Consider the following 24,134-nt stretch of genomic DNA (forward strand, 5'->3'; position numbering starts at 1 on the left):
ATAAAATGTGATTAACGGCCGATGCCGATCGATTGGAGCATCCCTAAATAGAAGTATTAAGTTCTTAAAAGAAACTTTACTAACCCCAAACTTTTAGCTGTGGTAAACACATATGTAGAACATGCAGATGGAAGTGAATCACTTCCTAACAAAGTGATGATTGTTTAGGATCAATTCTTAGATGTTTAACTGGATTTCCATCATAGTTTGTGCATATTATAACCAGATAAAAAACACACGCTTTTTTAAAAGCAGAATCCTGAAATTCACAAAGTTGTGAATGGAAACAATGTTACCATTCTACCTACCATACACTTAAAAATAAAGGTTCTGTATTGGTCTCTGTGGTTCTGTGAAGAGCCTTTTAACATCCATGGAATCTTTTCATTGTACAAAAGTTATGGTGTAAAAGTTTTTTTTAATATTATTTAAATGTTCTTTGCACTACGAAAAAATGGTTCTTTTGAGAACTCTTTGCAGAATGTTTCTTCTATGGCATCATATGCCTTTTATTTTTAGGAGTACAGTGGCATTGTGTATTTACTCATTGTGTGATTTGTTTCTGATCTTAAGTGATCTGATCTTATGAGACAGAGAAAGGAAAGAGGATGATGTCAGATCAGGAGAGGTGAGTAGAGAGATCCGTGTGCTGTAACCGTATACACCCCAGAGACCCGGATCCGCACTGCTGAACCACCAAAAGCGCTGCCAACACTGATGCAGCACTTTTGGGGGGAAAACAGATCGAGGGAGAGAATGCGTTTGGCTGCACAGTGAAAATCAAAGCATCCTGAATTCTGACCTCAAGATATCTGGAGCCTCTGAAAAGTTCAGAGGTCAGCGGCTTCCAATGAGTCTGATATCAGCAGCTTATGGGTCTGGATTTTTGGTTTATTGGTGGCAGTGACCGTGGAGAAGTGTCCAATCTGAAATCACCGCAGGCAGGGTTTCTCTGCTCTGTCCTGTGTGATGGAGAAGAGAACAGGATGAGATGAAGGAGCCTTTGAGAAGGGCCTGCAGCAGGACGCCCGTCATGGAGAGATATACGATATCCTCACAAGTTGGAGGGAATGTGGGAATCTTGGAAGGTGTAGAAAAGGGGCTGATGCAATGTACCATGGAGAATTTTGCACAGTCAAACGCAGTGGAAGTTCAATCTCTGGGGAAGTAACTGCACAGCTCATGGCTGCCACGGCACCTTATTGTTACTTCTCTCTGTTCTGCAAATAGAACGGTGCTAATGAAAGTGGTGTGACCAAGTTCTTACTTTCCAGCCTGCATCAGTACAGCTCATATTATTGTGAAACTTGTAATAGATGCAGTAGCACAGTTAGCAATTGCTCACACTTGGGATTTAGAGCAATCTTAATATTTTTAACCGGTGGTTGATGGAATCTCATAGACGTGCTTGGAGGTACAATATTTTGACTAGAAAATAACTGAAACAACTATACTTAACAACTTTTTGGTTACCTAAGGAATCACAAAGCAACATTATTGGACACCTAAAGCCAAAGTATACTTAATTCTTTGTGTACGCTAGGGATGGTATACGTATACTGTACATGCACAGCCAGATTTTAAGTGTGCACCTTGAATTTTTTGCACATATTAGTTTTTCCACAAGATGGCATTTTATCGCAGATGACGCAATTCTAGTTTACATGAATGCAAAGATGTTTGTATAGCTCATACGTTTTGGTGGGAAATATCACAGATATTGGATAAAGATTAAAGTTTTAGTGTGCATGTTGATCGCCATCTTGGCACTTGTAGTCACACTTTATTTTAGGGTCCAGTTCTCAATATTAACTATGATCTCAATCTCCCAATTACTGCTTTTTTATAGTTAGTAAGGTAAAGTTTATAAGCTTTAAAAACTGATAAACAACCTATATGCTATTATGCATGCATGCTAATAAGCAACTAGTTAATAGTGAGAATTGGTCCCTGAAATGTGTGCATTACACAGAACAATTATACTAGTGAGATGTTGCTAAAATGCTTCTTGTCAATATGTGGTTTTGTCAGATATCGGCTTGTTAAGAGTGCACCGTTTCCTGCATGCAACAATGAACACAAGTACAAGCTGTGATGTCCAGTTTGAGAAAAACTGACTCTTGTGAACTGGTTATTTTTAATGAGTCCGTTTATAATTTTCATGAAATTGCTTAACTTGCTTGTGAACTAGCAATTTGAATCAGACTCTCTTAATCAGTGAATCATTTAGAGCCACAACTTCTAAGTTCCCAGCTGAAGCTCTCACTGAACTGCGAATCCAAAATATGGTGCTTCAAACAGACAGCAGATGTCCAAATGTATTGCACACTGAAATAGTGAAAAATCTCCATAAGCTTGGCATAAACTCAGCACATTCTCTATTTGAAGATGCACTCAATCTTTTTCTTTTTAAGAAAAAAGACTCTGATCCCAACAGATTGTTGTTTATCACGGTCCTCATTGAGAGGCTTTTCATTATTAGTTGCTAATTATAATGAATTCCACGCTGCCAGCTGACTCCACCATCTTCCCACTACCCCCCAGAACGTCTTCATCCCGTTCCTAATGTCTCAGAGAGCTATTAAACACGGTGGCTTTAAGGCTCCACTGCTGCTGAGAGAGAGAGCTTCGCATCACGCTCCATTTGAGCAGGAACGGGATGTTTTGTTGTGGGGGCAGAGAGACGTTTTGGAACATTGTTTTTCTGGTTTAGTGAGTTGATTTTCAGTAGTTTTAGAGAGGGAGAGCTTTGTTTCAGCACACTTAACAGAGGAGATCTTCTGTATAGTTTGCAGAGACAGACAGGGCAATAAGAGACGAGCCCTGCGGCTGCGATTGAGTCACAAAACGTGGCAGCATGGATCCACAAACACATGACTCAGCCTCTCGCCGTGCCTATCAGTGCGCACGGGTGAATCTCGTCGAAACATTGCCAGTTCATATAGTGCTTCAAAATCATAAGGTCCTTTCCGTCTATGTGTGTTAATATCAGCCCATCCCTATCGTAAACTTCATGTGAAACTAGCCCTCTATGTCGGTTTCTTTATGTATAAGATTCATCATGATGTTCCTCCTGCAAGATGAAGATAGCCGCTCTCCATTCCCCTCCAGTGCCTCAGGGAAAACGGAGTATGTGTGTGTGGCACCGAGGGATCTGCTTTTCTCCCGCTGCTTGTTGTATGTTCAGCGATAGGGGGTGGATCAGGGGACTCAATGATCCATTTAACCTCGACCTTGGAGGTTGTGAGAGGATGGCAGAGCTGCAGACGAAGGAGGAGTGATTCATTCGCAGTGTGTGAATGTGAATTGCTTTCATTGCATTCATTTCTCTTCCTTGGACTTCTGCCCTGGTTTCTGTTCTGCATCAGTATTTCTTGTTTGGTATGGCCATTCACTTACACAAGGTACTGTGTATGGTGTCGGTATCATGGAAATTCCATGGTGCTGAATCATTTCTGTGATGGCTGAAACACTTTCCCCATTAATTATATAACCTGCTACAATGTATTTAAAAAAAAATAATACCATGGCATTTCCATGTCCAAACCTCTGCCCAAAACAAAATATGGTATTACTATATTATCCTTTTTAAAATAAACATTTAAGTAAATTTCATAGTACATTTATTTAAATGTGCAATAAATGAGACTGAGGTTAAGTACAAATATAATGAATATAGTGCATATATTAAGCAAAATGGTCCTCTCTAGAGTTATATTCTTCTAACTGACAAACTATGGACATTGAATGGCTTTCTGAAGTAATTGCAACATTACATGCCATTGTGGAATGATAGAATGAAACCATGTACATTGAAAAACATTAGAACACATTTAAATTTTGGTCGAAACTGAAAATTCATTGCATCACTGATTACCATGTTACCACCAGAATTACCACAGTACCATGTCTAGAAGTCCATGGTATTATCATGGGACATGTCCAAAAATAAACAGCATTGCCATGGTACCATGTCCTGTTCTCTTTTTCTCACTGTGAGGTGTTTTGTGTGAAATGGGTAAAGCTAGTGTTCTCTGATAAGAGTGCTTTCATTTCTCTCTCTCACTCACACACACACACACACACACGCGCGCACACACACTTCCTCTCAGCCAGCATTGTCTTGCTCCTCTGTGGTTTTCAGAAATAGCACAGATGTGAGATTTTAAGAGGTTTTTCTCCTTGCTGTTCTCACTGCTGGTCAGCCCAGAAACAGATGGACTGTCTGTAAAACCGTTCTGCTTCACTGCAGCCTTCAGCCGCCCTACAGGAACACCAACTTTATTTGAACACATCTTAAGCTTCCTCACTGAGTTCATAACAGTCTTTCCATGTTTATTCTACTTCCTTGGTCTGTCTTTTGTTTCTTTTTTCTCTCCCACTGTCATCTGTGTGTTTAAAAATGAAAGGTGCTCTAGGGGTTAGTTTGGAATGACATACTACTGTTCTATTCATACTATTTCTGCAGTATCTCTACTGTTGCACAGTATGCACATTTCCCCTGATGTGTATGTTGATTTGGAAAATGTGCGGTATACAACAGGGCTCACAGTATGAAATGTATTTTCCATAATGCCTTGCTCATCTCCTTGAATAATTGTTTGTTAAAATTAAAAAATGCAAAGCAACCATTATTTCTAAGAAACTGGACATCACTCACTGAATTAAATATAAAGCATGAGATCAATATGGCAATATGTAGCATTTCATTTGACTTATAGGGTCCCACTTTATATCAGGTGTCTTTAACTACTATGCAGGTTAAAAGTAATTAAGATGCAATGTACTTGTTTAGATGTTGGGTCAACAGTGTAATATAACTACATAAATTAATTGCAGATGTAACTACATGCAGGTAGTAGTATGTTAGCATGTAATTAGTATGTTGGTATGTAGTAGTCACTCACTTAAAATAAAGTGAGAGTCCACATACAGTATACTGTAACATTTTAATAAAATGGCATAGTACTGTGCGCTATAGGCAGCATGCTAGTATTCAATTGCAAACAAGCTATTTTTGCTTCAAACTTATTCACCTTTCTAATCAACAGTTACGTAGGTTTTCTTGAATGTTATACTTGGTGTGGATGAAGCATAATTACAGTGGTTTTAATAAAGCCATCTACAAATTCTGCAACCGAAAGTCTGAAAATAGTGCTACCAAGATAAAGAGGGCAATATTCAGCTGGTCATTTGATCTCAACATGGCAGCCACCATGAAAGTGGACCACCCATGTGAACAATAAAACGGCTTTTTTTTCATATCATAGATCTGTTTCTCTGCTAGTTAGTGGCTGTTGCTAGTCAGAGTCATTGGCTGCCTCTGAAATCACATGCAAAGTAGGTACTACTTTTGAAAGTAGTTGATATTATTGGATGTATGAGATTGCAGATTCAGCCATTGTCATTCTAGAAAGCAGTTGATTGGACAAACATAGTGCAGGATGAGTCATCAGTATTTTTGGCTTTCCTCCTAGAAGAGAGAGGCTGTATATTTTAAATGCGCCATGGAACAAAAGCCACAAAACTCTGGTTTAAAGTTCGTGGCCACTTTAAGTAAAGAGTGCAGACCTCCTGAGAGCTGTCAGGAGCATTGTTGCGTGTGTGTGGCTTTATCATTATGGATGTTCTGGCAGTCCTCGAAGCAGCAAACTTGTATTGCACTGCATTCTGATAAGTACAGGACAAAGCTGTGCAAGAGAATGAGATTGAGGGAGAGAGAGATTGCTTGTGTCTGGCACAGTGAAGTGAGCACAGGTCGTTTCTCAGAAATCCCAAGGTTTGCGTGCAGAGATTAGGCGGGCGAGATGTCAGCCAGACAGAGTCCACGCTGCTGCTTAATCCTGTTCGTTTAAACAGCGAGAGACAAGCAAACAATGCCAAATACAAGCACAGTAACCGACTGCATTCACAGTGGTGTTCACTAAGCCCCAAATCTCCACTTTACGATGCACTGGATTTCCCTGCTTAGACCTCAGGCCTGCTGCGGAAAGCAAGGTTAAAAGGAACCAAGCAATTGAGCATTCACGTAACAAACAAAGAGTTTAGTCTTTACAGCTTAACTTTACAACGCAGACAAGGTGGAATTACAATAAGCGCCTTTGCAAAAAAATGAGCCTCACGTTTCTGCTTTAAACCCTCCAGAATTTCTTGCTTCATAGACTTCCATTGTAAGTGCATTACTGTGATTTTTAAGATTTTCTTCACACTCATTTAATTTTAAACCTGCATTACTTTTTTTTTTTTTCTCTTTTCTACAGAACACAAAATAATATATTTTGAAGAATTTTCACACCATGAGAGCCATTTACTTTCATTGTTTATAATTTATTTAAATTTTTTTTTAAATATCTTGAGTGAGCATGAGTAAATGACATTTTTGGGTGAACTTTCCCTTTTAAATGCAAGCACATTATATCAGATAGAAAGCACAATTTAAACCAACTGGACCCATTTTATCTTGCAATTTTGAGCTTATACCTCACAATTCTGACTTTTTCCTCAACTGAAAGATATAAACTCAAAATTGTGCGAGAAAAAAAATCAGAATCGCAAGTTTATTTCCCTCAGAATTGCGAGAAACAAAGTCTGAATTGTGAGAAAGTCGCAATCACCTTTATTTTTCTCTTCTGTGGTGGAAACTGGCTTCTGTCAAAGACACAATATACAGTGGAACCAACCAACTAGACATCTGTTTTTTTGAAGCCATGTGGTTCATCAACTGTCAGTGGACACCAAGTGTGGAAAGGATTTGTGAGGATTGAGAGAAAAAAGGAAGAGCCCCTGAGAGGAAGGTGATAATCAAAGGAAGGACCACAAAAGATTTTGAAGACCGTGATGCATTGTGGGTGAGCGTCACCTTTTAGAGCTGGTTTGGTTATGGCGAACTGTCGCCTCCTGCGGGGCGGGAAGCATTGTCTATTTCTGTCGTCAGCATCTGGCGTGGTGATGTCAGGAATGTAATCCTCTAAAGGGGCACGTGGGTGCTAAGCCTGGATTGAGAGGGCCGAGAGGTTCGACCTGTCACATGGCACAGAGACGCACTCAGGAGAAAGAAGCAGAGCAACAAAATGAGCACTCATGCATTTAGGAGCATGAGAATCTCACACAGCACTGTGGGAGAAGATGCTTCTGTCACAGTTTGCTGTCAGGATGAGAATGCAGATAGAAGGGTTGTGTGAAAAAATGCAGCAGCCCATAATCTAAACCGATTCTGTTGTTACAATGACAGGACACGTCAGAGCTTTTTTTCCCTACAAAATATTTTTTTTGCAGAACATTTTTTCAGACCTAGCAATTTGTGCCATTTTTGCATCTGATGTGAAAGTCGGCGTGAAATGAAAGTTGCAATCATCTCTTTTTCACTCTTGTATGCGTATACAAGTAAAACCCCTTGAAAATGAGCAAAAATTTAGAGCAGGACTTTAATTTTGTCCTTTAGGTGTTGATTTAGATTATTATTATTTTTTATTGTTAGAAAGGAGACTATTTTGTGAGGAGGGGGAGGTTTTTTTTTTTTTTTTTTTTTTTTAAATCACACTGAAATGATCAGGAATTTTGTTAAATGTGAACTTCAGGTTTTATTTCTAACTTTGGGATCCATTGAAAGGTCAAAAGCACAAGCTTTTCCCAATGCGAGACAAAAAGCTTTAGTGATTTATTAATTTTTTTTCTCTGTATCTTATGTTAGCTAGGCCTTGTATAGCCACTGGAGTAATGTCGTCATCTTGTCTCGGTTGCAAGAAAGCACTTAAAGGGATAGTTTACCCCCAAAAAGGATCATTCTGTTATTTATTCAACCTTACGTCATTTCAAACTTGTATGACTTTTGTCTGTGGAATATAAAAAAATTTGAAGAATGTTTGTAACCAAACACTTTTGGTTCCTATTGACAACAAAGGCATTTTTCAGAATAACTTTTGTTTATACAATTTGAAACAACATGAGTGAATCATTGATTACAGAATTATTTTTGGGTGAACTCTCTCTTTAAGACTTATCTGTAATTCATTGCTCATTATTTCACCATTAATATGATGGCTAAATTGTAAAGATATGCAAACAGACAATTGGTTATATATGATGTGATATGTCCTCTTTAATGCAAATCACTGCTGTGTTATCAGCATCTGAAACAATGGCGCTGATTATTAAAACATCTGTAATGGTTTTTGATGGTTATGTGCTGTCGAGTTGATTGTCTCAGCATGCCTGAAAACATTACACGAAACTGTCTGATGACAAGCAGTTTCAGATGAAACCATCAGGTATTGATTATGTGACAGACCTCAGTGCTTTTGTTAGACTGAAGATCGCTTGTTATTTGCGGCAGCAGCCAGTTGCGCGTTTCATTTTAAAGTTGAGCTTTCCATTTTATTGCTTGCCTGAAGAATTTCAGCTTCCATTTGAGAGAAACGTTCAGCAGGCTCGCCGGAGTTGCGTTTTCACTGCAGTATATTGGTTATGAGACTGTATTTTTAGTCTTCTCAACCGTTACGCAGAGAGGGGGAACGTTCATGTAGGCCTGGAAATTTCATGGGAGAAACCAGTGCTGCATTATAAGAGAGAAAAAAATGTATGAGTGATTCGTTCTCTCAAAGCTTTTCCTCGTCTGTGTCTGGTCGTCGGCTCTAATAAGATCATGTTGGCACTACTCTAACTATCGGCTGTCAAATGGCTCTTAAACCTTTTTTTTTATCAACACCCTTGAGCCATGAATCAGGGAATTTGTGTTTCTTCCAACATCGTTGCATCTCTCACTGTGTTTTTATTCGCTCGGTCTACTTTATCCATCCTTAAATTGGGGACAGAACAGGGCATGACAGTCGTGATTATATTTTAGATGGTAGTTTTTCTTGTTTTTTCATCTATTCATCCACTTCAATGTTTATTTACAATCACACACATTCATTTGGATATCTTTGGCCCCTTTTGTTTATTTCCCTACACTAGTCTCTCCTATTGTCTCAATCTTCATCAAGCAGCGTGAAGACGCAGCCATAATGTTGTAATTTGGTGACGTCTGGGACAAGCCCCTGGAGGGTGTGTTTCTGTGTGTGTGTGTGCTGAGACGTGTCAAGACTGACTGTGTGTGTTTGGTAAGAGGTAAGAGTCTTTTGAGACTGTCTGAAATGTATGTCAGTGAAAGCCAGAGGGGATACAGCTCTTGCTCTTGTCTCTCTTCACTGCAGCCTCTCCTAGATACAGACACACACACAGACACCCCAACAGCTCCTACTGCTTTCTGCCTAGCAGTTACACACACTTTTACACACATGCACTTTATTGCACAGGAGGCAGTATTTTCTTGTGCCATAGCTCACAATACACTCTGTTTCAAAGCGTAGCGTTCTACCTACCTAGACAACATTTTAAAGGGGTCATCAGATGCCCGTTTTGCACAAGTTGATATGATTCTTTAGGGTCTTAATGAAAAGTCTATAACATACTTTGGTTAAAAATTCTCAATGGTAGTGTAAAAAAACTAATTTTTAAACCTGTCAAAATCAGCTCTGTTTTCATCTAGTCCATGTGTCTTTAAATGCTAGTGAGCTCTGCTGACTCCACCCCGCTATTGTGGAGTGTTATGAGTCAGGGTAGCGCCATATTTTATTTTATTTTATTTTATTTTATTTTATTTTATGAAGGATTGAGTTGTTTAACAACATGCCAATTATTCATGACGACTTTTTTTTTTTTTTTTTTTTTTTAACAAAGCTTTCAGTTGATAAATTACATGTGATCTAGGCATGCCGAAGACTGCTAACTCTACCCCTCACAGCATCATTTTCATTAGTATAAAATTCAATATGGTGTCCAACCTGCCTTAGGTCTGTATGATTCATGTGGGGACAGTTGTTTGTGTGACGCTATTTATGTGGACACTTCTGTTGTTTAACTCCAGTTAGCCATGAAGACAGTAGTGCAAACAGCAAGGAAAGTCTCAAGGTTTATGGTTATAGAAGTGCTGTCCTCGAGTCGAGGCAGCCATATTGCCATCCTGCTCTTTTCGAGGTCTGGGCAAAGTAAACATGCTCTTTTCCTCTCCTACGCTCTACTCTGACCTCTGCCGCCTCCTCTGCGCCAGGATCATAAAGCTGGCTTGCTGAGCATGCTGGGAAGAGTGTGACCCAGGGATCTGGCAGAGAGCAGTCCTTTCACCTCTGACCTCTGAATGCCCCTCACCACTCGAACCTCTCTCTATAAACTGCATCGGATGGTGTTATTATCCTGCCTCTGCTGGCGAGAATGGAAATGTGTTACAGGGAAATTTGCTTTAAAGCAAAGTTATTAGCTCACCTGTTTACTGTTGTAACAGCCATGGACGGTCTATAAAACCAGAAACATACTAGAAAGAGTCCAGTTCCTCTTCCGCAAACCTCAGTTCTCAAGCTGTTTTTGACAGGGTAAAAAGGGTGTTGCTTTACACAACCATTAAGGAATTTTAACCAAAGTATGTTTCTGACATTTCATGATGATCCTAAAGAATCGTACCAAATTAGGGAAAATGGGAATCCGATGTCCTCTTTAATTAGCCGAGCAAGATTCTCTTCAAATTGTTGCACCGTCACAACTGTGGTCCTTTTGTTTACAATAATGCCCACTGTTGTGCTATATTGCAGCAACTCATTGCATTATGAATTACCATCTGACAAACTTCAGAAAGCATCAGTACATGAAATTGAGCCTTCTGGGATTTGGTACCTTGTATAGGTTGTTTGCATGAGCAGGGTGTGTTTTGGTTTCAGACTCTGTGTTTTGAGGATATTTTTGTGCTGGAAACTTGAGGTGTCCCATCTTATGGCTTTTGGGAAAAGCAGCTGTGATTTGCAGATGTGTATCTGGCAAGCTTCGAGAACACACAGTACTGATCTCTCTCTCAGCCTCATAACGCCCCCCCCCCCCCCCCCCCCCCCCAAATGAGCTTTGACTTGCACAGTATTGCCAAAGCATTGTTCATTGCATGAATAAGGAACATTCTGTAAATAGATCTGTAAAATAATTAAGTAAATATGTACATGTATACTTTTTATTTTTTCACAAACAAGAACAATATTTAAGACCTTGTTAAAATAAATAACATAAAAAAAAAATTAAAATTAAAATTAAAAATATCTCTCTCTCTTTGTGTGTGAATAGCTGAGATGCCTTTGAGGTGTTTCCATAGAGATGAGAACATTTGAACAAGTCGTCACTTATGTCGGCAGAACCCGAGCTCGAGAACACATGGATCCGTCCTCTCACAGAAACTGTTATTCTGTTCCAAATTTAGTGAGCTGCCGTGCCGCCTGCTGCCCACATAGGCAGAATCCTAACAGTCATTGAAGTTTGTTTTTAGCATGTTGCTAAGCTAGCAACACAATACTCAAGTACAATACAAAACTTGTAAGTAGGTATGTGTAGAGATATATATATATATATATATAATACAATTTAATTACATTTTTAAACATCAGAATCAGAATGAGCTTTATTGGCCAAGTATGTTTACACATACAAGGAATTTGTTGTAGTGACAGAAGCTACAGAGAGACAGCGACAGGACACAGATAATAAAAGAATAATATCCAAATACATTGTAAGCTGCTTAGGCGATGTACAAAGCAGCAAAAACACAATATATAATATGTACAGTTGGGCAAAAAAGTATTTAGTCAGCCACCAATTGTGCAAGTTCTCCCACTTAAAAAGATGAGAGAGGCCTGTAATTTTCATCATAGGTCCACTTCAACTATGAGAGACAGAATAGGGGGAAAGAATCCAGGAAATCACATTGTAGGATTTTTAATGAATTAATTGGTAAATTCCTGGGTAAAATAAGTATTTGGTCACCTACAAACAAGCACGATTTCTGGCTCTCACAGACCTGTAACTTCTTCTTTAAGAGGCTCCTCTGTCCTCCACCCGTTACCTGTATTAATGGCACCTGTTTGAACTCGTTATCAGTATAAAAGACACCTGTCCACAACCTCAAACAGTCACACTCCAAACTCCACTATGGCCAAGACCAAAGAGCTGTCGAAGGACACCAGAAACAAAATTGCAGACCTGCACCAGGCTGGGAAGACTGAATCTGCAATAGGCAAGCAGCTTGGTGTGAAGAAATCAACTGTGGGAGCAATTATTAGAAAATGGAAGACATACAAGACCACTGATAATCTCCCTTGATCTGGGGCTCCACGCAAGATCTCACCCCGTGGGGTCAAAATGATCACAAGAACGGTGAGCAAAAATCCCAGAAGCACACGGGGGGACCAAGTGAATGACCTGCAGAGAGCTGGGACCAAAGTAACAAAGGCTACCATCAGTAACGCACTACGCCGCCAGGGACTCAAATCCTGCAGTGCCAGACGTGTCCCCCAGCTTAAGCCAGTACATGTCCAGGCCCATCTGAAGTTTGCTAGAGAGCATTTGGATGATCCAGAAGAGGATTGGTAGAATGTCATATGGTCAGATGAAACCAAAATAGAACTTTTTGGTAAACTCAACTCGTCGTGTTTGGAGGAGAAAGAATGCTGAGTTGCATCCAAAGAACACCATACCTACTGTGAAGCATGGGGGTGGAAACATCATGCTTTGGGGCTGTTTTTCTGCAAAGGGACCAGGACGACTGATCCGTGTAAAGGAAAGAATGAATGGGGCCATGTATCGTGAGATTTTGAGTGAAAACCTCCTTCCATCAGCAAGGGCATTGAAGATGAAACGTGGCTGGGTCTTTCAGCATGACAATGATCCCAAACACACCGCCCGGGCAACGAAGGAGTGGCTTCGTAAGAAGCATTTCAAGGTCCTGGAGTGGCCTAGCCAGTCTCCAGATCTCAACCCCATAGAAAATCTTTGGAGGGAGTTGAAAGTCCATGTTGCCCAGCGACAGCCCCAAAACATCACTGCTCTAGAGGAGATCTGCATGGAGGAATGGGCCAAAATACCAGCAACAGTGTGTGAAAACCTTGTGAAGACTTACAGAAAACGTTTGAGCTCTGTCATTGCCAACAAAGGGTATATAACAAAGTATTGAGATTAACTTTTGTTATTGACCAAATACTTATTTTCCACCATAATTTGCAAATAAATTCTTTAAAAATCAGACAATGTGATTTCCTGGATTCACAGTTACATCTGTACACCACCTCTCATTGATGTAAAAGCACGTCCCGCTGCTGCGCGATTTTCCCCGTTGATTTCGCGTCCTGATCGGCTCTGATCAGCATGAAGTTAGGCAGATGTAGTACGCTGTCTGGTATGTCATCATTTAGCCAGGTTTCCGTGAAACCGGGTAGCAGAGTTAGAAAAATCCGTGTTTGTCCGGGAGAGCAGAAGGAGCTCATCTGTTTTGTTGGGTAGAGAGCGGAGATTCGCCAGATGGATGCTAGGCAACGCCGTTTGAAATCCACGCTGTTGAAGCTTCACGAGTGCTCCGGCTCACTTCCCCTGCCACCTGCGCCTCCTGTAGCGTTTGACCAGAGCTACGGCTTCGCCAACTACAATGTCCAGCAAAACATCCGAAAAATCTAAATCCGGTAAAAGATTTTGTGGTGTGTTCTGCCGAATGTTCAGCAGGTCATCCCTGGTAAAACTGATTGTATTTGAAAAACAAAAAACAGGAAAAACAAACAAAAACCGTACAAACACTGAAGAGCAACGCACAATAGCTGCCATCAGCGGCGCCATCTTGGTTCTGAGCAGTGCTTTTTTTTTTTTTTTTTTCAGCTTTTCAGTTGCATGCGCGGATGTTAAAAAATGATTTCATAACAGCAATTAAGTCTTTATTCAAAACATAACTATTCTCATACAAAACGAATGAAATCTGAAGCTTTGCTCAATACTGTTCCTCCCAAACCATGAATGCGATCCTGTGATAAGTTGGAGCATTGTAATACACAGAGTTGTGCATGTGTGCGAGTGCAAATTTTTGTGAATAATAACAAGATTAGGGATCATGTGATTTATAGCTTGTTGAGCTTTGCGTCGTTTCATGCTAGTATTTCCTGGACCCTTTCCTCTTGTACTTTTCCACTCTGTATGTGTGTGGGCATAAAGGTGTGCTGCCAGACCTCCTGTGATGAAGGACTGAAGGCTAATGAACCGTAGGGAGAGCCACTCCAGCACTCACAGGAGCTCACACACACACTCAGACACCCACTCAGAGACACACACTCAGACACACACTCGTATGAGTTCAGCTGTCCATGAGAATGTCACACGTTATGCTGAACTGGTTCACACCCCAGTAGAGACTGGCCTCTGCTTCCTGTGACATTGGCCAAGTATTCCAGAGGACACAGCGGCATGATTTATTGAGGTTTTTCTGCTTTTTATGCATGCATATGTATTTGGACCCTTAAAAATCTATCCCTTTAAGTATGACCCAAGTTTTTTTTTTTTTTTTTTGATATTTTGTTTTTCAGTGAAATGAAATGCTTATGTGTACTGTGAGGACCCTGATGGCTGAATATAATTCCATCTGATCCAACTCCCATTTTTACTGAGAACTGAGTTTCTCGTAAACTGAAGTTTTGTTTTCCTCAAACTCTTGAGTTCTGGTTATTAGTGTTTTTCTCAGGTCAGTAATAATGTCTCACTCCAGCAGGGATTTAGAAGAACTGAGTCACTCTGCAGTAGAGGAAGAGAACGCTTTCACAATCATACGCACCATCATCCTTGTGATCAGTTACACAATCCTTCAAAAGGTCCTTCCTTTTTACCATAATTGTGTTTTAGTGGGGGGTTTTATCACTTTGGCGGCTTTCACACTGCAGCTGAAAATGGGTCAAATGTACTTTTTTACCCTTTTCTCAGTATACTTGTATAAATCTATCTTTATGTTGTGATTTATTTCTTTCTATGTATTTTATAATAAATTATAATGCTTTAATGCAGCTATTTGGATATGTATAGCATTTTTATGCATGTGAACTGTCAGGAGTTTTTCAACAATTGAACATCAGTCTAACAATGTAATTCATAATTGCACTTGATTTACCCTTGGCATTAATCATGAAATGTTTTCTTTTATCTTTATACATTTATAATAAGTTACAAGTTTTTTTTTTTCCTTTAACATTTCTTATACAATGTTTGGAAACTCGGCTATGGATGTGTCGAATTTAGTTATCTCTAGTTATATTTAGTTATTTATAGTCTGTTTAATGTGAACATAATTAACATCAGTCTAACTTGCTTGTTAATTGTGTTAATCGTAAAATATTTTGATAAACTATATGAAGTGTTAATAAAACTATATGAAGTTTTACATATTAAATGTTCAGTTTTACAAAAAATATTAAAAAATTTCAGTACATATGGTGACACTTTGAACAGTGAAGTTACATTTTTATACTAAAAGATTTAAGTATCCTAATTTTGATTTCTTAAAGTACATTTTTTTTTTTTTTTTTTTTTTTCTTTTTTCAAGTGATGGACTTGAAGTGAATCCTAGGTTAGTTTAGGAGAGGAGTATCACCCGCTCAGACCAAAACATGTTTCGAAGGTCACAATAAAAAACAAACTCATGAATATACATATTTAAGCGGAAAGTGTGAGTGGGATTTTGGCTTGCAGTGTGTATGTAGCAGTCTTGTCTGCCAGTATCACGTCAGTCGGTCGCAGGACAATGGGATGGTTGTGATGCTTGACACACCTTTATCTTGCACAAATTTGTGTAGGAACAACTGGCCATTTGTGACCAAGTGTGACTGTTTGCTCAGAGATGTGAAACCTAGCCTGATGTAAAGGTCAGGAGGAATTGAACAGACTGCTAAACCTTTAGAAAAGGACATATTCAAAGTGAATAGGCAAATGTTTTTGTCTGGCTCTGTGCTGACTGTGTGCTTCCTGATCTATAACGCTTACAGTAATCACTGTCCCTGTAATACGTAACCATGAGAGCGGAGGATTAAACGGCATTCTCAGGGTCACACGCACGCAAAGCATTGCATTCTGGGAATCCCTGTGATGTGACAGCCTGGTACAGTACCGCCATGGATTTTCGGCTGTATGACCGTCACCTTTAAAACAGCACCATATTACAGCAACTGTATTATATCATTATTTATTGTTTTATTGACCTTTCAGCATTATTACAGACAATTTTAAGACGATTAACTTCTTAAAGACTAATAAAGGTAAAAGCACTGTATTTTGCTTTTATTGCGAATCATCTGCAATAAACAGACCAACAATTTAACAATGTTTAAAATATACAAATTACAAATCTATAAAAATCTATCTATATAGGACATGGGTGATCTGCTATTTTTGCTGGAAATCCAACAATTTTTTTTTTTTTATATTAAATGTTGTAATTTTGGTTCATCCACTAACGATGATGTAAACAATGAAACTGTTTTAGTAATAATAATACACTAAATTCCTTTGTGATTTGTCTGGGACATGTCTTACTCTACATTTCTCATTTGCTAATGTAGTATTTTTAGTTGTATTTTTAATGAATAACAAAGAAATGAATAAATATTGTTATAAATGTATTGTTCGTTGTTAATGTTGGTAAATGCATTAAGAGTAAAACTAGGGTTAGGGAACACTCTTCACTATTATTAGCATGGATATTACTAGCCTGATGGCTGTTTATTAGTACTTTATTCTGTATGACCATATTCTATACCCCTTAACCCTACCTAAACAACTACTCCAACACCTACCTTACATACTATCAATAAGCAGCAAATTTGTTTGAAAATTCTTCCCCAATCTAAAATGTTACCATGTTAACTAATGGAACCTTTTTGTGAAGTATTGCCAAATCTCTAATTGTTGACATTTCTAAGGTCACAGGATTTATGCAGTCGTACTGTCCAGCCCTAATTTTCATCTTGCCATTTTCCATGTTTTCACAGAATTACAGCCCAGACCTGAGGTTAGGGACTGATTATTGGCCAGCCTAAGAATACATTTACGTACATACACGTTTTTTTTGAAGTCTCATCACAAACAGGTGTCTCTGGTTACAGGAGTTTTCAGAAGCACATTGTGACAGTGTTTTAAAGTGGGGCTGTGTGGAGTGGACCAGTACGGCCTCTGGTCTGTTTCTCATCACCCCTGTTGTGCTGAGACATGTTACAAGCTGGTATAAGAGCGGCTCACAGATGGACAGACTTTGTAGAAGTTGAAATAGACCATGATGGGATTCTTGTATTGGGCGTAAAGAGTCTAGGTCTGTGTTTTTAGGAGTGCCAGTTGTTTTACTGTCCAGGCTGAGGTGTGGGCATCATGTTTGGGGCCTGCAGGGTGGTTTTTCCTCATGGTTTAAAATAGAAAACCAGAGGCCACACATACACAAGGGACTGGACCGGCGGGGAGTTTCCAAACATCACAACTGTAATTTCATGCTGTTTGTATGCTGTACTGTTAAATAGCTGTGCGTTCACTAATAATGCAATATTTTGGCAATAAAGTATCAGAGGCTGCACTATTTCTTTTTTTTTTTTTGTCATTCTTAATCACCGCTATGTCATAGATTTAATAAAAAAAAAATATCAAGAACTCAATGTTATTGAATCATTTTTAAACTAATGATTTTCAGTACATGGATTAAACTAATTTGGTGCTGTATTCATGTCTGATTTTGTAGTGAATAGTGATGGTAAATTTTGTGTATTTTCGTGATATATGATCCACACTTTGCTGTAAAGGTGCTTATGGGGGAACAAATCCTGTTTTATCCTGAATGGAGAAATGGGGCTCTGGTTTGTTTTTATGGCAGATCTGAAAGTTTCTGTCTGTTTAGAAGTAGGGCTGCAACTAACGACTATTTTAATAGTCGACTAGTCACCGACTATTGAAACGATTAGTCGAATAATTATTAAATTTTTCAAAAATTTAGCATGAGATTGCTTTAATTCTGTGGAAAATGATAGTAAACAAGAAAGAAGGGGGTACTTCAATGAAAAAGGCATATTTTATTGAACTTTGCTGCTGATAAGCCGTTTCATACTAAAAGTAAATAAAAATGCCCTGTCTAAAACCAATTAGGCACAGTGCTCGGTCAGTATAGACCTAAATGCATAAATAAAGAAACTCTATCATTTTTATATCGGGCATAACGTTAAATCCTTTTTTTTTTTTTTTTTTTTTTTTTAAAGCGAAAATACGCTTATAAAATGTACAATGTACATCCAAAACAAAACGTATTGGCTTCCATGTTATTTAAATCTTACCGAGGCGAGTAAAACTCCGTTTCATTCAACTGTCCGACGTGCTTTCTCTTTAAATGTTCGTGCATCACCGAGGTGCTGCCGTGATACGCAAGGACTGCTTTGCAAACCATGCAGGTAATCTTTTTATTCGCCGTATCCAGGCTAAAATGCTCCCAAACTTTAGATGTTTTGGTACGCGCAGCTGCTGCGTTGGACGCCGCCATTTCTGTATGTTATCGCTCAGCAGAGAAGCTAATGCGCATGTGCGACTCTCGGCAGAGATTGTAATGAAGAGAGATGCCTCACTCGGTCGGAAAAAACATGTCTGGTGACAACTTCGACAATGAAATTCATTGTCGACTATTTCTATTATCGATTTTTGTCGACAACTATTTAGAAGTGTAAAATGACAGTAGTAATTGTCAAATAAATAAATGAGAATGTATAAATAAGTTATGAATATATGATACAAATTAAATAAAATGCAAATAATGAATTTAAATGACAAGTTAATAAAATGATTAATTATTTTGTAACTTAATTAAAATTTTATCTTGTTTTTTGCATTTAATTTTTTTTATTCATATAATACTATTATGTGAGAAATATTAACCACTAAACAAGAATTATATTTGTATGTATATGGATGCATATTTGTGTATTGTGTGTGCGCGTGCATACACTACCAAAAATGATGGTATAATTAATTTTTTTGTTTTTGATCCGCATATTAGAATGTTTTTTTTTTTTTTGAAGTCTCATGCAACACTGAAGGCTGCTGAAATTCAGCTTTGCATCACAAGAATACATTTTAAAATGGAAATCAGATTTTGAATTGTAACAATTTCAATTTGACTGTTTTTGTTAAATTTTTTTCATCATTAATTCAGCCTTACATTTCAGTAATGAAATGTAACAGAGTTCCTCATGTTGTCAAACAGAAACATACTGTGCTGTCTCTATCATTACAGTGCTTTTTAACACACGGTTGTGTTCTGCCCTGCAGGATGTAGTTGTATAGGGTGTGTTTTGTCAGGTCTGTGTGAATATAACAGCAGTAACACAGAATGGCCAGAGCCGCAGGAAGCTAGTCTCCAGCACCGCTGCTACATTTCCATAAAGGGCCAGCAGGACATACTGTTAAAGTGTATCTGAACTAGGAGCAAATATAAAAGGGGAAGAGAGGAGAAACAAAACTAGTGGAGTGTGCTTGTGCTAAATGAGGTCAGATTCGCTGGAATGAGAGCCTCATTTCCACACAAGGTCTCTGTTGTTCATGTTTGTCCACCAGTGACGCCAATTTCCAAATCTCTCTCTCATTAGTGTCCCCGTTTCTTTCCAGGACTCCAGCCCACTGTTTGCTTCCTCTTTCAGGTCTAAACACAGAGGTTACATGTGCGTGAGAGCTTGTATTGTGTGTCTGAAATACGTTTTCTGCCCTCAGCATATTCAAGATGAGGACACATGGCATGCTATCTCCTCATGGGTGCATTTGCTTTCACACTGATTTTGATTCTTCCCAGGAGGCTTCGTCCACTACTTGGTGTGTGTGTGTGTGTGTGTGTGTGTCAGTCAAAGTTTAAGTGCTTTTGAAATGGGCTGCTGCTTGCCGTCTTCCACCTACTGCTGCTCTTGCACTTAAAGCTGGAGTATTTTTGCTTCCACTGGTCATTGTTACTGGCCTTTTCTTTCTGTCTCTTCCATCACCTCTGTCCTCCTTCTCTCATCTTCTGTCCTGTCGCTTTCCCTGCTGGCGTAAACAGGCAGCCTTGCGATTCTGTATTTTCTCTCTTGTATCTTTTTCTTCCCTGCTCTCTCCTGTTGCAGACAGTGTTTGGCAGCCATAACATTTCAAATATGCCACAGGCTCATGTTTACAAAGTAGGAAAGAAATAAAAAAATCGACTAGAAAAGGCATATGTAATTTCAATTGCATAATAATAAAATATACTTCTCATTCATATAGCTTTAACATTTTGTTTTAATAATTTTAATTTAAAAAAATGTTTGTATGAACATGAACAACAATGAATTTGTTGTTCTGGACAAGTTAAAATGCTTTCATAGAAGTTTCACCTCTAAAATCATCCCCTCTGAAGCAGCACCAGCCATCAAAGTGCCACTTTTGTAATAAATTTACTGCCTTCGGTACATTTTCAAGCCTATTACTGTCAGACTTCAAATTATCTGCTGTGAGTAATGTTCCTGTTATTATGTGTAATCCATTTTTGTGATAGTTTTGCACAATAAAGGTTTATAGGGATTTAACCGTTATTTGTCAATCACTATACTGAAGGGCTATGTTTATATACCGCTGAGAAATGCATCAGCTTAATTATACAGGGCTTCATAAAGGCATCTCTCACAACCAATTTTACTTCCAAAAACTGACACATTTCCAGGTGAAATCAAGAATTTTTTTTTTTTTTTTTATTCGTCACATACACAATTATACAGAGTATAACCAGCAGTGAAATGTAAGTAAATGGGTTAAAATGTTATATATATTTATTTATCAGGATGGGTCTCTTGTTCATGGTGAGTTGATTGGGTTAACACTTGAGTATGGAGTTTGGTGGGAGGGGTTGATTTTGTGTTGTTTTGGAGTGGAGTGTATCCTGAGACAGTAACCGAGTGGAAGGAATGAGGCAGGGAGGTGTGGCAGTGCGGGAAGATTGTGGTGGAAAGATGAAGCGGTCACGTCTGGCGTTTGGCTGTGTGGTTTACAGGGCCGTCCTGGCCCTCCTCTGGGCTGTTTTACTATGTTATTTCTCTCTCTCCAAACGTATCCTTTGCTTTTCCCTTCCTCTCTCTTTCCACTCTTCTCTCCATTTTAAAAACCAAATGATCCGCCCATTTACTCGGATGCTGTGTTGCAAACTTGTGGCAGTTGCACAAGTCTCATGATAGTCTTAAAGTCTCTCAAATATGCATTATATTAAAGACATTTATAGATAAAAAGAAGATTCTGTTTCAAATAAATGTACTTTTGAACTTTCTATTCATCAAAAAACTTGAAAAGAATGGTATCACTAATGCATTAAATTGATCAAAAGTGCCAGTAAAAACATTTGTTATAAGATTTCTATTGGGGAAAAAATGTTGTTCTTTAAAAGATAATGATAAACTAAAATCACAAAATAAATGCATCACTGTTTCAACCATTTTCATTATTGATGATAAGAAATGTTTCTTGAGTACCAAATCAGCATGTCGTCATATAATATTTCTCATACTATATTTTTAATCAAATATGATGTCCTGGTGAGCATTTGAGACTTTTATTTCTAAAACATTAAAATCAACTTACAGAATTAGACACTTATATTGTACATATACAAGTGTGTTTGTGAAGATGTCAAACAAAGTGAGTCGATTGCGGTGTTGAGACATGCTACTCAAAGCTTTACGTGTCTGGGCTGTGACCCGACCTCCCGCATCTCTTCAGGCTCTGTCTTCAGATTGCAGAAAACACAAGGTTTCAGTGTAACACACGCCCCTATAATTGCCCCATGATTACAGCAGTTTGTTCGCATTTTAGAAGTGTAATCTTAGTTACTCAGAATAAATCACTTATCACAGTCGAGAAATGTTTGTGTAGAGCTTACACAATGACAGGTCGGGTGTAGCTGCTTCCTGTTTCAGGAAAAGAGTAGGAACATGGTAATGTAAACGTGAGTGTCTCCTATCTACAGGAAGGACGAAAAGGGACTAGAGGAGGGAAACTTCACATGTTTCACGGAGGTGGGGGATTTTGTTTGAGCTAGTGAAACTAGGTTTTGGGCTTTTTGGTGATTTAAAACGCAAAGTCCTCTTATATTCTCCCACTTTCTCTGGCCTTTCATGGCAAGCATGATAGAGAAACTTGGTATCTTGCATGGTTTTTGCAGTGGTAAACAAGTAAAAATCCCAGCCGCCCAGAAGCGTGTGCTTTTACCTGCGCTCTGGCCAGTAAATGTTTTGCAGCTCTGTCGCTGCTATGAGTTGTGCAGTGACGCGGGCATCATCAACCTCAGCCATCGGCAGGAAATGATGCGTTTAGAGGCTGTCGGACATTTTCGTTTTGTCCCTGGAGTGTTTTAAGTGATTTCAAAGAGTCGTCAGGAAGGTCAATGCGCGAGTTCGGAGGCATGACCGTGTGCTGCTGAGAACACATGGATAGAACTGACAGGCTCTCATTGCGATCAAGCATGTATAAGCAAACAAATCAAATTAAAATCCATTTGATGGGGCGAACAGTGACCCTAGAGCACAAGGATTGTCTTTTAGAGATCCTAAGCAGATATTATGTTTATTCTGCTCACTCCAGATAATATCTTTCTTTATGAGAATATACAGATGGGCGTCTTGTTTTTGTAGATCGCATGAAATCAAAGTCCATGCTTGTTTGCTTGAAGGCCATATGCTAAAAATAATATCTAAGGATCATGTGACACAATTCAGCTTTGCATCACAGGAATTTTAAAATACTTTCAAATATCAAATTTGTATTTTATTTAATTATTGATTTAATTGACTTTTTAGTCTCTGGCTGAAAGCAGTCATTATAAAAGAACTCCCGTGTTATGTCAAGGCTCCTTTGAGTGTGTTATGCCAAGTCTGATCCCGTTTGGCTTTTATTGGACTATAATAAGAGTGTCCATTAACTTCGTCCCTTAATCTTTCTCTTACCTTTCTTCTTTGTTCTTCCCAGGCATTGGCAGCAAATGCAGGTACCGGATTTGCCGTTGCGGAACCGCAGGTTGCCATGTTTTGCGGCAAGCTCAACATGCACATTAACATCCAGACTGGCCGCTGGGAGCCTGACCCTTCCGGATCCAAAACCTGCGTCGGAACCAAAGAAGGAGTGCTGCAATACTGTCAAGAGGTAAAACAATTTTACACAACATAAACGTCCATTAAAATTAATTTATATTCTGTCCTTGCAGGGAGTGAGTAGTGAGCCCATGTGCTTGAGCATCCACTTCACAGTATCATCAATTGCCGATTAATGGAAATGCATAGATTGGGTTACGTTTTACGCTGACTTAAAACTAGCATTTTACTTTTTAATGTTTATTACATTAGAAATGTTATAAATTACTTTGGGGTCAGTTAGAATTTTATTAAGTAATTAACATTTTTATTCAGCAAAAATACATAATTATCAAACGTGACAGTGAGTTTACAAACATTTGTTACAAAAGAGTTCTGTTTGGAAAAAATGCTGTTCTTTTGTAATCTATTCATCAGAAAAATCCCAAAATAAATCTATCACTGTTTCCACCAAAATATTAACACTTCTCCTTTGCCAAGATAATCCATCCACCTCACAGGTGTGGCATATCAAGATGCTGATTAGACAGCATGATTACTGCACAGGTGTGCCTTAGGCTGGCCACAATAAAAGGCCACTCTAAGGCTACGTCCACACGAAGACGGGCTTCCCCGTATCCAATCTTTTTTTTTTTTTGCCTCAAATTCCGTAAACACGGAGTCGTCTCAGGAAATATCTGCGTCCACACGGAATCACTGAAACCGACTGAAAACGATGTAGTACACATGCCAGACCAATATGTGGCGCTGTAATTCTGCCACAGAGATACACAAAAAAACAGAGAAGAAGACTTGGACCATGTGCGTAAACCTTGCGCGCTGAATATAAACTAACACACAAAGCAGAAGATTTTGCTTTAATAAAACTAATGAGATCAGTAGGTTCTGCAGCACGAACACAGGCACGTAGTCTGACGTTGTTGTTGTCGCTGTTATGTGACGTAGCGACGTCTGATTAGGGGCGAGACGTGGGCTGATGATGTCATCGTTTCAGAAAATATACGGATTCGCCGTCCACACGAAAACATGAAAACGGCGTTTTCAAATTTATCCACCCTGGGACCCGGTTTCTAAAATTATCGGTTTCACTCTTCGAAAACGCCGGTTTCGTGTGGACGAAACGCCTATACGGTAAAAAATGTATGCGTATACAGAGAAACCCGT

The 24,134-nt window shown here is 38.9% G+C and overlaps 1 protein-coding gene across 4 annotated transcripts in view; it reads left to right on the forward strand.

Moving 5' to 3' along the window:
* Positions 1-24,134, forward strand: part of LOC306888566 (amyloid beta precursor like protein 2-like) — an 83,994-nt gene that overhangs the window by 11,431 nt on the left and 48,429 nt on the right. For all 4 annotated transcript variants that reach the window (XM_079446963.1, XM_079446965.1, XM_079446964.1 and 1 more), the window contains exon 2: positions 22,849-23,022. In XM_079446963.1, the coding sequence (XP_079303089.1) occupies positions 22,849-23,022 (174 nt within the window). The remainder of the gene's footprint in view (positions 1-22,848; positions 23,023-24,134) is intronic.

The sequence above is a fragment of the Barbus barbus genome (assembly GCF_936440315.1).
Source record: "Barbus barbus genome assembly, chromosome: 22".
NCBI classification, from domain to species: Eukaryota; Metazoa; Chordata; class Actinopteri; order Cypriniformes; family Cyprinidae; genus Barbus; species Barbus barbus.